The 17,287-nt window shown below is 43.5% G+C and overlaps 1 protein-coding gene across 1 annotated transcript in view; it reads right to left on the bottom strand.

The window, feature by feature from the left end:
- LOC145405271 (insulin-like growth factor 1 receptor) overlaps positions 1 to 17,287 on the bottom strand; it is a 136,789-nt gene that overhangs the window by 53,450 nt on the left and 66,052 nt on the right. Inside the window, exons 25-26 of the mRNA XM_080276686.1 lie at positions 16,296 to 16,498; positions 14,471 to 14,679 (exon numbers count right to left, since the gene is read on the bottom strand). Of these exons, the coding sequence (XP_080132812.1) occupies positions 14,471 to 14,679; positions 16,296 to 16,498 (412 nt within the window). The remainder of the gene's footprint in view (positions 1 to 14,470; positions 14,680 to 16,295; positions 16,499 to 17,287) is intronic.

Below are 17,287 nucleotides of genomic sequence, written 5' to 3'. Positions count from 1 at the left end.
TTGTTAAGAAGCCTCCAAAGCCACATGGACCCTGTAGTGTGTATTTGTAGGTGATGTAGTAGGGATGATTGAACCAGTTATGGCGGCACCTGTATACCTTTACTCTGGTAGGCAATCCACACCTTAGGCACCTTTAATGTTCCTGTGTTTCCCCAGGCGATAGAGAGACTGATGCTAGGGAGAGAGGAGAGAGAAAATTGGAGCCAGCTGAGAGATTTTAATGATCCTGTATTTCCCTTTTCGATTGAGAGACTGATGCTAGGGAGAGAGGGAAAAGAATCGGAATCGGCTGATAGACCAAAGAGGAAATGCGAGCACCAGACAGGACAGGTTACAGGTTGTATTTTTCTTTGTATTCTTCCTTTAGGGTGTGATGTGTCTGTATTGTTCTAGAGTGAGCAGTGTGGAGAGGAGTAGGAGAGCAAGTGAACTGGAGTGGGAGATTTTGCACAGCAGGGTGGATAGTTTATTGCACAACAGGTAGATAGAGAGCAAGCTTTGCCTTTGCACTTGACGCCTTAAAGGCATTCGACTGAGTCAGGCATACAACTTTCATTTCCAAACTGTCCTCCTACTGTTCCTGTCTTTGTATGTGCCTTCATTTCCAGCTTCCTTTCTGTTCGTTCTAGAGCTGTTGTTGTGGACGGCCACCATTCTTCTCCTATAGCTATCAATAATGGTGTTCCTCAGGCCTCTGTCCTCTCACCAACTCTTTCTTTTATTCATCAGTGACCTTCTCTAAGCTGTGCATCTAAACCTATCCATTAAGACACTCATGACTCCACCCTTCAACTTTCCATTCGCTTCCCTCAGCGTCCATCTCAACAGTTACTTCAACAAAGGATGAGGCTATGGCACACCTAATGCCTGACTTGGCTCCTATCTCTGATTGGGGTAAAAGTAATCATGTTATTTTTAATGCATCAAAAAACCAGTTCTTACATTTTTCAGCCCGACATAATCTTCCAAAGGAGTACCCAATAATGGTTAATAATATCCAGCTCAATCCTGCGTCACCTTTAATCATAATTGGAGTTTCAGTCTCTGGGGATTAGTCTTGGATAGATCATATTACCTATTTTGTAAAATCTGCGAGTGGATGGTGAGTTGAGTGAGTTCTTTGATCTAAATGTGGGCCTGAAACAGGGATGTGTATTGTCTCCCTGGCTGTTTAATATATTCATGGATGGGGTTGTAAAGGTGTTGCAAGGTAGGGCAGTGGATGTGGGGGTGGCTCGAATTAATAAGAGTGACGTGTGGAAGATTCCGGTGTTGCTGTTTGCCGATGATACTGTATTGTTGAGTGAAGATGAATGGGAGTTGCAAGGTTTGGTGAATGAATTTGGGACAGTGGGGAGAGGAATCTGAAAGTTAATGTAAACAAGAGTAAAGTAATGGTCTTCGAGAGGAATAAAGTCACAGAATGCACAGTGAGTTTGGATGGAGAGGATATGGTGAATGTGAGTACATTCAAGTACTTCTGTAGCTTGATGAGTAAGGATAGAAGTTTTGGGGATGAAGTACTTGACAGGGTACAGCAGGGAAGGAAGGTTGTTGGCTTACTGAAAGCGTTGATGAGAAATGCGGAGGTGAGTATGGACTTAAGAAGTCACTGCATGATAGTATTGTGATTCCTATCCTGACGTATGGAAGCGAGGCGTGGACCTTGCTAGAGGGGAACAAGTCAAGAGTGAGAGCAGTGGATATGAGTTGCCTGAGATGAGCATGTGGAGTGACATGGAGGGACAGGTTGACAACTGAAGAAGTGAACGAACTTTGTGGGATGGATGTGGATGTGACTGAGAAAATTAGGAGAAATATACTGAGGTGGTTTGGACATGTGGAGAGAATGGAGAATGAAAGACTGACTAAGAGGGTGTATGTAGGTGAGGTGGAGGGAGGGAGAGGAAGGGGGAGACCAAGGATGAGGTGGAGGCATGGAGTTGAGAGGTATATAAGGGAGGAGGGAGTGAGTTTGGGGGAGGGCAGTCATATGTTGGGTGACAGAGCGACTTGGAGGCCTTTTGTCTGAGACCACCCTTTGCGGGATTAGGGCTTCGTGCTATAGATAGATAGTAAACTCTGCTTCCAGGAGATTAGGCGTGCCAAGCCGACTCTGTGCCTTCTTTACCCCTGTACAGCTGTTGACATACACGTGTTCTATTCACTCCTGTGCAGAGTACAATTCTCATGTGTGGGGAGGCTCCTCACATACAGCTCTTCTCAAAGCAGTGAAGTCAAAGGCTTGTCGTCTCGTCAACTCTCCTCCTCTTACTGGCTCTCTTCAACCTATCAAATTAGTGCAATATAGCCCAACATGAGGCCTCAAAATGCTCCTAAAAATGCTTGATTTTCAAAAAATTTCCTGGGGGGGGGTTAACCCTTCGTTAGTCATGTGCGGTATTCAGACGTGGTTAGTCCGATGTGGTGTTACAACACCCCTATTCAAAAATACATATGTTACTAACATAAAATATAATCATACTGCCGCTTCAGCATATCTCTGCAATCACTAATGAAAAAATTGAATGCCTTGTAGGTGATTTTTATTAATTCATAATAAAATACAATAAATTATATCAGTACAAAAATAACAAATGGACTCGTATCTCATTTGTCAGGTATTACACGCACAGGAAAATACATTTTGTGATTTTTAAAATCAGTATAATGATAAATATATAAAAATAAGATTTAAAAAAAATATATAAATCACAATGACCTAAATGGTTAGTTTGATGGGGTGACTGGACACCCCCGGGGGGGGGGAGTGCCCCTCTATCACCACAGCAAAGGCAGGACTAAACTAATCCACATGCTCCCTCCCCTCACTGAATCAGGAGAGTACTGGAACGGAAAGAAATATTCGAATTACCGGCTAGAATATATGAGCTTTTAAAAAATAATTGGAGTGCCAAAACACCCCACATGACTAACGAATGGTTAACGTGCCCCCCAGACCCCCCAGCTGTAGAGGATCGCTTCGCTGCCCCCCCCCCCTCTTTAAAAAATCATGGATTTACCCCTGTGCCCTCCCACTTTCCATGGACTTATATACGCCACTGCAGAGTAACTTAACATGCTGCCGTCAGAGCTATTAATGTACATTGTAAATATGCATTGCAAATGTGGGCACGTGTAAGAAAATATAAAACAATAAAAGAAGTTGTATGTTAAGTTTATTCGACCTTTTATGGTATGGTTACAAAAAATCGTGAATTACTAGAGAATACGCAATACTTAGATGGAACTAAAAAATAAAACGAGCTCCATAGGAACTCTAGTGGCACAAAAACTCACAATTCAGCTTATGATTTGATAGATTTGTGAAATTTCATAAAATCTAGGGGGGGGGAATCCACAATTCAACTACGTACTTTTTTTTTGGATAGGGAGCTAGGTAATAAGTCGACGGATATAAACCCTCACATTTCAACTTTGTTTTTTCGAGATCCAGTGGCGTCGTATACTGTAAATGCTAAGAATTAAAACCCCTTATTTCAACTTAGAATATTCAGAATCCACGTATATGGCAAGCAAAACTAGGGCTTCCATTACTAAAGGCCCGTCCAGACGATCGAGCAATACCCGCGGGCACAAGCGAGCAGTTTGCCTGTTGACGGGCTCACCGCTTGTGCCCGCGGGCAAATGCGTAAATTGCCCGTGGCAATTTACACATTTGCCCGCGGGCACAAGCGGTGAGCCCGTCAACAGGCAAACTGCTCGCTTGTGCCCGTGGGCATTGCTCGATCGTCTGGACGGGCCTTTACACTTTATTAGTAAGTACAGTAATCTACATGACTGTAGTAACCTATAAAGTTATGACAGCATGAGTCCCAGGTGCTGTTTACTGACATAAGTGATTAGCCATAATAGCCTCATCTTGGCAGGACTTCATAATCCTGCACAATGCTAGTTTCACGTAGTACCTGCAGTGTATCTCGCTACTGCCAGACCATTTCATACAGCTTAGGGGAGATACCTGGTGATGCTACTGGTACACTAGTCCTCCAGGTCATCTTGTATCTGTAATTACACAGGAATATCCTTTATATAAAAGCACTATTATACCTTGCTTTATACCAATAGCCTGGTTATCCTTCCTCTATCAGGTTCATACGTTTTTATCCATGATCTTATTCAAAATCTGTTCAGTTACCAGTGGATACAGAATGTCCTTATAACTTGAGTCCACAGTGGCGTAAAAATGCTATTAAAAGTCCTATTGCTACCCATAAACAGATTTACCAGCTTGCCTCAGCTTAGTAAGTTTTATGTAACCAGTATATACAGAAATTCCTCATAACTCAGGTCTCTAGTGGCGAAAAATACTATTAAAAGTTCCATTGCTACCTACGGAACAGATTTGCAAGTTTCCCCCCAGGTTGGTATGTTTTCTGTCAAGACGTATGAAGAGGCCTGCCCCTGTTATCACAGCCACTGCTCTTGTCCAAGCCATTATCAGTGTAATTAATGGCTATTCTTGTTTCGTATGTCCTTATATCAAAGGACAACCAAATACCAATTCCATTAGCACTATAACCAAGCCATTCTGGTGACTTAACATGCACAATACACTTCAGTTTCCCCTTGTTTATTACCGATACCAAACAACTAAAATACAGTAGCAGTTCTGGCCGCAATCAGACTGTGGTCGTGATGGCCGAGTGAGAAGAGAGTTGGCTTGCCAATGCTCAGGACCTGGGTTCGATTTCCCGGGAATTAGAGGTTGTTTAAAACATATGGCAGTGTCCCTAGTGGCCTGTCATTGGACCCGGGTTCGACTCCCGGTTCATATAGAGGTGAATTGGGTCAGTTTGGCAGCCACTTAGTAGTCTGTCACGTGTGTCGTGACATGGGTTGGGCAGTCACGTAGTGGCTGCCTTGGGGGGCACACACTCCTCACACACACACACACACACTCTCCTCACATGCATACACCCACACTATTCACATGCATACATACACACACACTCCTCACATGCATACACACACATACCTCACCCCCAGAAGATACACCCCCCCCCTAAGACAGACACACGGGAGGGGTTTATACAATACCATAAGGAGGGGACAGGAGGGGGGGTTTTATTACCAGGTCCCAAAAAGGATATACCCTTTTTGGGACCTGGTAATAAAACCCCCCTCCTTTCCACCCCCTACGGTTTTGTATAAGCCCTTCCTGTGTGTCTGTCTTAGGGTGTGTGTGTCTTCTGTGAGTGAGGTGTATGTGAGGTAGGTAGGTGTGTGATTGTGTCAGGTGTGAGGGGTAGTGTAAGTGAGAGGTGTGTGTGTGTGATAGGGTAAGTGAGAGTTGTATGTGGTAGTGTGAGAATGTATGTATGTATGTGTGTGCCTACTTTAACATTCCCCCCTTAAAGGCAGCCACTACGTGACTGTCCACCCCACGCCTGACAAACCAGTAAGTGGCTGCCAAACTGCCTCATTTCACCTCTGTATCAGCCGGGAGTACCCGGGTCCAATGACAGGTCATTAAGGACACTGCCATATGTTTTAAATAACCTCTATTTCCCGGGAGTCGAACCCAGGTCCTGAGCATTAGCAAGCCAATGCTCTTCTCACTCGGCCACCACGGCCCCGCTTGAATTGCGCCCAAAACTGCTACTGTATTTGGGTTGTTTGTGTTAATAATAAACAAAACGATACTAAGCTCTGCTAAGGAAGAGTTATTACCATTCAGAACCACTTGGAATATAAAAAGACTGTAATTTAATGCTAGTCACGATAAAGGTAAGAGTATCGTGTATCGACTCATATGTGGGAAGCAAATAAAAACTAGAACTTACTAATTTATTTTTCATTTTTTATTTTGATTAATTTACAATACCTTCTTTACTCCCAATGTGTCATTTTTATTTACCGTGTCTCTCAAGCTCCTACGACCCACTTGGCTGGACCAAATCGCCTGGAATCAGCTGTAAAGAATATGCTGGTCATGAAAGGGTTAATGCTGACAGTGTATTATCTTTCTCAGGCTCCTATGACTCACTCTCAGCTTAATTAAATCGCTTGGTTTAACTGGAATGCTACTAGAATATTCCGAGCATCAAGGGGTGAATAAATGTCTAGGTTAACCCTTGAATGTTCGGAAGTACTCTATGTCCAGCTGACGGGGGGAACTAAGTTATTCAATTAAGAGTGAATCACAGGAACCTGAGAGTGATAATACGATACTTTATTCATTAGGTTGGCGAAAAAAAAAAGTATTTGCAATGCCTCCATCTTGATTTCTGACCTGTAGCAATACAGTAACACTGGAATACGATGCTACTCAACGATGAAATGCTATGGAAAAGACGCAGAGCCGTAGTATTGTCTCACTCTGCCTCTGAGCTCCGGGAAATAACCTACAAAAGGACGAAATATTCCGCCCAGTTAATCAATAGCCACGACTCAGCATTCAAGATGGAGAGATTGCAGTTTTAGGCCAAGTTAGAGTAAAAAGAGCATTGTTGTCCGCTTGAACCCTCCCTTTAGCGGCAATGCAGAGGTGACCCCATCTAGTGTGTGGAATGCGGGAATTCCAGGCCATTCAGAACGAGGACGCATATCTATTTTTCGATTAGGAAGGGTTGGACATAAATTTCACTGAGCCATTCCATACGACAAGGCTACCTAAAGCTGAATAAAATCGTCTAAAAGTATCAAAAATAAAATATAAAACGTCTACATGATATAAAAACGTCTGGCCACCTCTGGGACTCGATCTGTAGCTCCTAGAACACAGAGCACTCAATCTACTGACGTCATTTTTACCTCGTACTCTGCTAGATTCAGATGATTTCAAGCATCTTAAGAAAATCGTCTTAGGAGGATGGGACAAAAACAGCCTTCATTAACCCACAGACTGAGAACGACTTATTTACTCTGGTTAAACTAATATCACACCCCACCACACTCAAACCCCCTACACCTCAACCAACCCAGATCCTACCCCTTTGCTCCCCATTCAGTATCGCTGGTACCCCACTCTACCCCACTCAGCATCTGGTCCTACCGTACTGAACCCCACCTAAACCCGATCCTCCCCCATTGCACCCCACATATCCCCGCTCCTACCCCACTGCATCCTATCCAACCCCGCTCCTACCCCACTGCATCCTATCCAACCCCGCTCCTACCCCACTGCACCCCACATAACCCCGCTCCTACCCCACTGCACCCCACATAACCCCGCTCCTACCCCACTGCACCCCACCTTACCCCGATCATACCCTACTGCACCCCACCGAACCACAATCCAATGGGTCTTCACCCAACCTAACCCTGATCCTACTGCACTATACCCCACCCAACCCTGATCCCATCCCACTGCACCCCACCCAACGCCAATCCTACCCCACTTCACTTCACCCAACTCCGATCCTACCCTATTGCACCCTACCCAACCACAATCCAATGGGACTTCACCCAACCTAACCCTGATCCTGCTGCACTATACCCCACCCAACCCCAATCCTATGGCTCTCCACCCCACCCAACCCTCATCCTACCCTACTGCACCCTATACAACCCCGATCCATCCCAACTGTATCCGACCTAACTCCGATCCTTCCACACTGCACCCCAACCAACCCCCGATCCTACCCTATTGCACCCCACCCAACCTCGATCCTATGTCACTGCACCCCACCGAACCCCAATCCTACCCCACTGCATCCCGCACAACCCTAATCTTACTCCATTACACCCCACCCAGCCCCGATCCTACTATTCTACACCCCACCCGACCCCAATCTTATGGCTCTGCATCCCACCCAACCCCGATCCTACCCCCCCAACCCCACATATCCCTGATCCTAACCCAATGGACCCCAACCAACCCCGATCCTACTCCACTACACCCCTCCTACCCCCATTCCTATGGCTCTGCACCCCACCCAACCCCAATCCTACCCAACCCTGATTCTACCCCACTGGACCTCACCCAACCCAGATCCTACCCCACTGCACCTCACCCAACCCCGATCCTTCCCCACTGCACCCCACCCAATCCCTCTCTTATCCCACCGAACCCCACCCAACCCCGGTCCTATCCCACTGTCTATCTATCTATCTTTCTAATCTATCTATCTATCTAACTGGCGAATGATAATGACATGTTATTAACAGAAATATGACTCAGCTCTTACCGGAGAGCAGAAGTGATGGCTGGCTGGCTTTCTTCCCGGCTCTCTCCCCCTGGCTTTTTTTTTGGCTTTTTCCTAGCTTTCTTCCTGACTTATTTCCTGGCTGGCTTTCTTTCTGGCTTTCTTCTTGGCTTTCTCCAGGGCCTTTTACCTTTTCCCTGACTTTCTTCCTGGCTTTTTCCTTGGCTCTTTTATTGACTGGCTTCTTCTTGACTGTCTTTCTTCCTGGCTTGCTCTGGATTTCTTGTAACTTCATCCGTCTATCTGTCGACAATAATTAACATTAACATCATCATCGTCATTATTGCCCTCTCTCCATCTCCAGTGCTGAGATGTAACAATAGATTAATGCTGGAATATGATGCTGGTCACGAAGACCTATGAAGGATTACAGTAATTCTCACTATCTCTCCCTCTGATATGAAGGTAAGGTTTGCATCAGAAACACTCATAACAGCAACTGATGAAAGATCTCCAACTGGCCTTAATCTACTATGGACGTAATATATACATATATATTTTTAAATCTTTGTATGGCCAGACGCCATAGATTCAAAAGGGCCACAAACAAACTGCTTCCATGTCATCTTGTCCTCCAGAGTCAGTTTGTCCTCTCTCCTGGTCAGACTATCCTCTTTCATATATATCTCTACTACATTCCTCCACCTCTTCCTCGGTCTCACTCTCCCTCTCACGGTCCACCTCACTTATATACACTCTCCTATTCAACCTCTCATTCTCCATTACCTCCACATGGTCAAATTATCTCAAGGTACTTTTCCCAACACTTTCTGGTACATCAGCATCAACACCACGACACTTCTTCGCTTTGTCCTTTGTCTGTCCCTCCACGTAACTCCATATCTACATCAACACCACAGCGCTCCTTCACTTCGTTATCTGTCTGTTTCTCTATGTAACACCACATCCACATCAACAACACAACGCTCCTTCACTTCCTCGTTTGTCTGCTTGTCTCTCCACGTAACTCCATATCCACATCAACATCACAAAGCTCCTTCACTTCCTCAAATATCTGTCGGTCTCTCCACGTAACTATCTCATCAACACCACAACGCTCCTTTACTTCCTCATTAGCCATTCTGTCTCTCCACGTAACTCCGCATCCACATCAACACCACAACACTCCTTCACTTCCTCATTTCTGTCGTCTGTCTCTCCACGCAACTCTACATCCATATAAACACCACAACCCCCCTATTCTTCCTCATTTGTCTGTCTGCCTCTCCATTTAACTCCACACTCCACTCAAATAACTTATTTCCAAACTACTTTTCACATTATTGAAGAGATGAGGAAGCTGTTTAAACACTTAATGCTAACAAAATATACACACAGCTCCAGAATCCTCCTCCTCTCCTGGTTAGAGCGTGGCTGACGGGATTCGAAGCTTCAGCTGTTCACCAAGCTCAGTTCGAGACAAAGGACTCGTTTTTATAATGATGAGTAACATTTATCTTTAATATAATTCCAACACTACTTTTTCACCTTAACATGGCATAAAACTTGCTTCTCTCCCTGTTAAATGCCGAGCTGTAACGATGGACTAGATACTAGAATACGATGCTAGTCACGAAAAAATGCTATTGAATGGATATAGAGCCATCTCTTCTTTTTCGTATATTTTTCTGTTTGTCATTGAGCTCCTTGAACAGAGTTACAAAAAGACGAAATCTAGACCAAATTAAGGTGAAAAAGAGTAGGATTATGCTAACGAAAGGTTAGGATACCATGAAAAAGGTAGAGATGCTGTGAGAGGGGTAGGGTGCTGTGAGAGTGGTGAGTATATTGTGAGACGGGTGGGAATGCTGCGAGTGGAGTGCGGATGCTGTGAGAGGGGTAGCAATGTTGTGGAAGGGGTGGGTATGTCGTGAGAGAGTTATGGACGCTGTGGTGGTGTGGGAATACTGTGATGGAGATAGAGATGCTGTGAAAGGGGTAGGGATGTTGAGAGATTAGTGGGGATGCTGTGAAAAGGGTAGGGTGCTATGACACGGTTGGTGATGCCGTGACAGGGATGGGGATGCAGTGAGAAAGGTTGAGATGCTGTGGGAGAGGTGGGTATGTTGTCAGAGAAGTAGAGCTGCTGCCATGGTGTAGGTTTGCTGCAATATGGGTAGGGATGCTATGAGAGGGATGGAGATGATTTGAGAGGGGTAGGGATGTTGTAGGAGTGGTAATGATGCTATGAGAGGGGTAGAGATCCTGTGAGAGGAGTAGGGATGCTAGGAGAGAGATATGGATGATAAGCGAGTGTCAGGAATCCTGCGAGAGGTGTAGGGATGCTATCATAGAGATAGAGATGCTGTGAGAGGGGTAGGGCCAGACATTTTTTCTTTGTTCATTTACCTACCTCCATGCCAGTCACTCTATCTACCCCCCTCTCAACCTCCCTACCAACATCCCTGCTTGCCTCCATCCCTGCTTACCTACCTACTTGTTCCCATCTAAATTTCCGTCTCACTATATACCTACCTGCCGAACTACCTGCCTACCACCCACTAGACTCCCTATTTACCTGCCCTCTAACCTGTCTCCCTGCCTACCTACATCCGCCTCACTACCTAGCTCCGTTTTAACCTTTGATTACTTCTCAAATGCCCCTTTTCAGAAAATGACCTATTACCAACTTACCTCTAATGGTCGTTTTCATGCCAAAATTAAATTACACACTAGATCTGATGAAAAATCATGTATGGAAAGAGGTGTGAAACACCCGTAGAATTTACTTCTCAGCTATATCCTGTTCTACCTACTCAGCCCCAGTATTTTCGGGAAAAATAGTGGATATCAATTTTAGAGAACACCTAGATCTATTTAGGGTTTCATTTTGGCCTCGCAAGCAAGGCAGGTGGGCAATCAGGTACACACCTATGAAGGTAAGCAGGCATACAGATGGGCATATACGCAGTCTACCTCTGAGTGAGATGATAAACAAAACTTATGATCTCTACACCAGTCAGAAGCAAGCAACTTTGTTCAGTTTTTTCTTCATTTTAGCCTCATCAATACTGTCTATAGGAAGAGTTTGAGCTGCCCTGCCTCACTGCCTGTCTGCATCCTTGACTGCCTGCCTGCAAAAGCTGCTAGTCTGCCTGCATGCCTGAGAGTATGTCATCCTGCCTGCATGCCTGAGAGTATGCCATCCTGCCTGCATGCCTGTTGCCTGCCTTCCTACCTTAAAGACATCCCATCATTTAAAAAGGTCCTTAACAGCACTGAGCGCCTTAAAATTATTTGACACTACCAATGCATACTCATAAGCACACTCCTCATCCATGAGCTTGTCAGGCTGGAACCATTTTAGAAAGTATCACTGAATTCTCTGGTTTGATTAGCAGTCATATAATTTCAAAAAGAAGTTTATAGTCAGTGGCAATGAACTCTGCATTCATGAAAAACATGCAGTTGAGAAGGATCCTCCATCAAATTCTTACAGAGACATAGTCAGCCTTCTTAATAATCCCACCAGCCCTGGAATACCACATACAGTGTAGCCTACAGGCCAAAGGGAGCAAGTACAGTACAGTACAGTATTATCAACTGTTACACTGGAAAAATGTGTACAACAAAGCCAAGTTTCAGTTGTGTTACTTCCATGAACATGATGTATACTAAACAGTCTCATATTAAACCATATACATGTACTACTGTTTAGGAAAACTCTGTTGTGCCCCTGATGAATAAAGAAAAACAGTGTTATGTTTCTCCAACTGATTTTCTGGTCACACTACCTCATAGAGAATATGATGTATACAGAATGTGTATCAGTTTGTAGGAAGAGATTGTCATTCCTTAACTGCTACAGTACCCTATAGTTATGAATTTTTTCAACACAAAAAAGCATATCTTTATTATTTTATTCTAGCATGAGCCAGTTTTATGGACATGCAATCATTCAGGGCGCTAGCTAGTGGTAGGTGGGGCGGTCACCTTCCACTCACTCGATGTAGTGCTGCTTTGGGTGCCTGCCTTTTCCTCTTTTCTTTCCTTCCTCTTCTGTCTTTCTTTCCTTCATTCTTTCCTCTTTCTCCTGCCTATAGGTGACTTTACACTCCCTCTTCTGTCTTAATTTCCTTCATTCTTTCCTCTTCCTTCTGCCTATGGGTGACCCTACACTGAGTGACGAGCCAAATGGTTTTCTGCACACCAGGAAACCATTTACTACACTGGGTGGTAATCATATAACCAAATTATCACATGTGGTGGTTTTGTGAGTACTGTAAATAAGGCATTCCAATCAGATTAAGCCTGTGTGGGTTTATATCCAAGGGGTAATTGGGGTTTATGGCTCGCATAATGTCACTCAGCAACGAGTGCAGCTGGTCATTCTCATCTTAAATGTCAGGATCAACCTGCCTAGCCCCAGGTTCCTACACTCCTCATGGGGCAACATAGGATTGGATGATGGTTGGATGGATGAAATATGAGAATGTAAAAACCATCAAAACAAGTTAAAATGCAGTGTTCAGTCATAGTCTCAAAATGGACCTTGCAGACCTTCTTGGAACACCTTATGATGTGTGTCAGTTCTTGGAATAGAGCTAAAAAATCTTACAACAAAATAAAAAGTGATAAACAGAATATTAGGTACAATTTACTTACATAAGGTTTAAGCTTGACATAGACAGGATAATTCTTCATACACTAATGCTATATGAATACAGCAAATATACAACAATGTGTCATCAATAATGTATAGTACAAAGACTGAGAAACAAAAAGTTTGAAATGTAAACAATGAAAAGAGAAATTTATCATAGTTCCTACACAATATTTCTACCCATTACTGATGGTTTCTGTTTAGTTCTTAGCCTGTTTGCTTAATATGCGCAGTTTTTAATTAAATTATTTTTTTCTACTATAGATTATTGTCACCTGGAGTCATTACCTATAGCTCATTAATGGGAATACATAAAGAAATTTGATTACTGGCCAGGTGGTAGGTGAGGGTGCCCAACATCCACCCACTCAATGTAGTGCTGCCTGCTTCTTCCTTCACATTAACCATTCTTTTCTGTGTCTGCCCTCCTCCCTTCCTATTTCTTCCATCCTTCTTATCACTGTTCATTACTCATCTTTCCATATTACATGGCTCTACACTGAGTGATGAGCCAAATGGTTTCCTGTCTCAGGACACTATTTACAATGTCGGGTGGTAACCATACAGCCAAATAACAGGGTGGCATGGAGCCTACTATGGTGCCCTGGTTAACTGGATGAAGAAAGACAAATACGACATCCACCCAAGAACCAAACTTCCATACTAATCCCCACACCAGGTGCTCCTCACAGTGATGAGGCACTGTCAGTCACATGGAAACATTGGTTCACTGCAGTGGATGGCCCTGCAGGGGCAGCTGCTTTCCCACAGTTGATGAGTCTGCTCAAACAAACAGACTGGGGTAGCACAACAACAGCAACAACTACTGGCCAATCTTAAAAAACAAACTCAGCCAACAATTTCAAGTACTATTTTCTTTACAATCAAGGGACCCTCATCCCTTCCTTCTGTAAGGAAAAGGTCAAGATGATGAAGATGAGATTTCTAATTACTAATCTGTTCTAACATTTACATTAATAATACTTCCACATAACTGTGCTCCTGATATTCTTTTGTGCATTTCATAGGTACGCATGAGTTGTGAGTGACAATAATTAAAAAGTCAAGATAGTGATCAAGAGATTGGGAAAGTAATCTACTCTTCAAAAAGATGATCCCAGTCTGAGGCAGGGAAGAGTTTATTTGAATTTCATTAAAATTCTTTTTACCATACTGATCTCTGAGAATACTCACCAACATATACAGTACTGTATATAAAAAAATAAAAAAAAAGTTAATACTATCACACCAGTTCTCAACAAAAACTCTAGCATATACTGTGCTGTATTCAGTGTGAACGATGGGTATTAGAGCTGAAGTGGTGACACTGAAAGTGTGTGACACACGAGAGCTGGGGCTCAGTGAACAGAATATCTACCCTATGGCTAAAATCAGACTATGCTCTTCAGTCCACTGAAGTAACATTATAGTATTTTACTGGTTTTTCTTACAAACCCAGATGATTTATCCAACTCATGACAAACTTCTAGCAATACAGAGGTTAATGAGAGCTGTATCTAATCTCTCACTTTGGAAAATTTCCCATGAACGACTTAAAATCACCGCAAGATAGCATAAATACAGTAAGATCTACAATAGGTTAAAAAGAAAACAAATCAGGTAAGAGCACTGGGTGGAGAGTGAACTTGAGCAAGACAGGGCTGCGATGCTGAAAATGCAGGTTGCCAGCTAAGACCAATTCCCGATCCTGATCGCTTTGGTAACTTGGGTACAGAAATGTCGGGAGAATATGATGAGGAGGATGGAGATGAGGAGGAACTGAGGGGTGAGTGTGAGAATGTCGTCGGGGGTGAGGTTAATTCATTACTGCATTCAGATTCCTTCATGGATTCTATTAACCTCTTGTATTCTTCACCCTCAGGCAAATGATAGAAGGCCACCAACCTGTTGAAAAAGAATGAAATGCTGACCACAGACTTTTATTTGAATAATCCCTATCTATTGCCAGACACCTTAATCCTGTACAGGGTGGCCACAAACAAATCGCCTCCATGTCACCCTGTCTCCCGCCATTTCACTGCCCTCCTCCCAGCTCACACACACCCTCTCTCATATACCTCTCCACTTCATCCCTCCATCTCATCCTTGGCCTCCCCCTTCCTCTCCCCCTCTCTACCTCACTCACATACACTCTCCTTGTCAGTTTCTCACCCTCCATCTTCTCCACGTGGTCAAACCACCTCAATGTGTTTCTCCTAATGCTTTCTATCACATCCACATCCACACCACAATGCTCCTTCACTTCCTCATTTTTCAGTCTATCCATCCATGTGACTACATATTCCTCTCAAATAACTCCTTTTTAATATTATAATGTATACTGTAAAGTAAGACAAAAAAATTCCCTATAAAAGTTCTACTGCTACCTATACAATTGAAATTTAAGTTTCCCCCAGTTAAAATAATCAACTGTATCAAAATTATTCTCACATCTGTAAAGCATCCAACTGACCACATGTACAAACAGTCACCTGCAACTATAATTCCAGAGCAGACAGGTGTGTGTGTGTGTGTGTGTGTGTGTGTGTGTGTGTGTGTGTGTGTGTGTGTGTGTGTGTGTGTGTGTGTGTGTGTGTGTGTGTGTGTGTGTGTGTGTGTGTGTGTGTGTGTGTGTGTGTGTGTGTGTGTGTGTGTGTGTGTGTGTGCGTGCGTGTGTGTGTGCGTGTGTGTGTGTGTGCGTGTGTGTGTGTGCGTGTGTGTGTGTGCGCGTGTGTGTGTGTGCGCGTGTGTGTGTGTGCGCGTGCATGTGTGTGCGCGTGCGTGTGTGTGCACGTGCGTGTGTGCACGTGCGTGTGTGCACGTGCGTGTGCGCGCGTGCGTGTGCACGCGCGCGTGTGTGCGTGTGTGCGTGCGTGCGTGCGTGCGTGCGTGCCCGAGACAAAGGGTCCAGATTCACAAATGAACCAACAATCAGCTTCATCTTGTAAGTGAGATTTGTTTCTGCAGGAAGAATGATTTCATCTTGTAAGTGAGATTTGTTTCTGCAGGAAGAATGATACACATGGAAAGGTTCTGTGCTCTCCTTTCCCTGTCCTTCCTGCAAAAACAAATCTCAGTTACAACACAGAAATTATCAAAGTTTTGCTTATAATCAGGCCCAGGTCTTCAAACACCTTATCCCTCTGGAGGACACTATCCAAAGCTATCAATATCTTTTTAAAGTTATTGTTTTTTATTGTTTTTATCAGTGCAGTATTAACCTCTACAGTCCTATGTTTTTTATTTTGCTCCAGCTACCTCCAGAAATCATATTCCGCTTCAGAGAACACCCTACTAAAGGAATTAATGAAACCTAGCCAACCCCTCCAACTGCATAAGTCTGTCCTGTACTGAAAGAATTATCCCCCCTCAGTAAAATAATGCACTGTACTATTATGTCTCATTCTTGCTGCCTCCAGATATCCTGATTCAACTTGGAATGATCTCTAGTAGTGAAGAAGTTCATAAAAACCCCAAGTGATCCAAAAGGTTAATACTGTATTATTCACTCACTACCTTACCTAAAATGTTGCTGAAATCCTGGGGAAGCTTGAGGCAAGAGCTGACCAATGATCTGAGGAAAATATGGTCTCTGGTGACCATCATATCTCCAACAACTCAGAATCACCTGAGTAAGGAAGGATGGCGTGTCACGAGGTAAGTGTGCTTCCAGAGTGTTGCCCTTGCTGACCCATTCCCATACCTCTTTATTGCTGTGCATATCCTGAGCAGAAAAAAAAACAAAAAAAATCAGACCACACTGCTACATCACAAGACTCCAGTCTATCCATCTTTCCATCTATTCATCACCCAGTTATATATCCATCCACAATCTAAGCAATTACTGCCCCTCATATGTATGGGCCCAAAGGTGGGCTGCTTAATGAAAAAGGGCAAGACTGACCACTCATTCAGCTCTGAGTGCCACTTTGAGAGCAAATACACATCAACCACTCCCTGGGCTAAAACCCTTAAGGGCAACATTTAGCTAGGGGTCAAAATGGATAAACCATACATACAGACAGCAGCCTTGTTCTCACTAAATTTCACAGTGTGACTGATTTTCCATCTTATACCTTACTTTCTTCTGTATGATGTACAGTATATACAACATGACCTTATTTTATGACTGGGATGTGTTTTGAAAACCAGTCATAAAATGATTGACAGTATAACAAATTTATCATTGTAGTGGTCATATAAGTGAGAAAAACAATCATATAATGAGAAATTGGGCATCATAGACATTGTGTAAATGAAAAAGTGTATCTGCTTAATCAGGACAGTTCAAGTACTCTCTTTCAACAATTCATTACTAATCTCACAATATGCTTTCCTCAAGTGTTGGTGCCATTAACCTGTTGTTCATTCACCTAAACTTTGCAAAGATTTTTTACTTTGGAGGACTTATTACCTATAGCTCAGTGGCAGAATAAGACAATATTATGGCTTTACATTTTTTTCTATAGCACTTTTTCAAAACTAGCACCATATTCCAGTGTTACGCTCTTGC

Source organism: Coenobita brevimanus, chromosome 66 (genome assembly GCF_032717465.1).
Source record: "Coenobita brevimanus isolate Jiangsu-jjx chromosome 66, ASM3271746v2, whole genome shotgun sequence".
NCBI lineage: Eukaryota > Metazoa > Arthropoda > Malacostraca > Decapoda > Coenobitidae > Coenobita > Coenobita brevimanus.
Note: the sequence above shows the minus strand (reverse complement) of the source record. Positions and strands in the feature narration are given on the sequence as shown.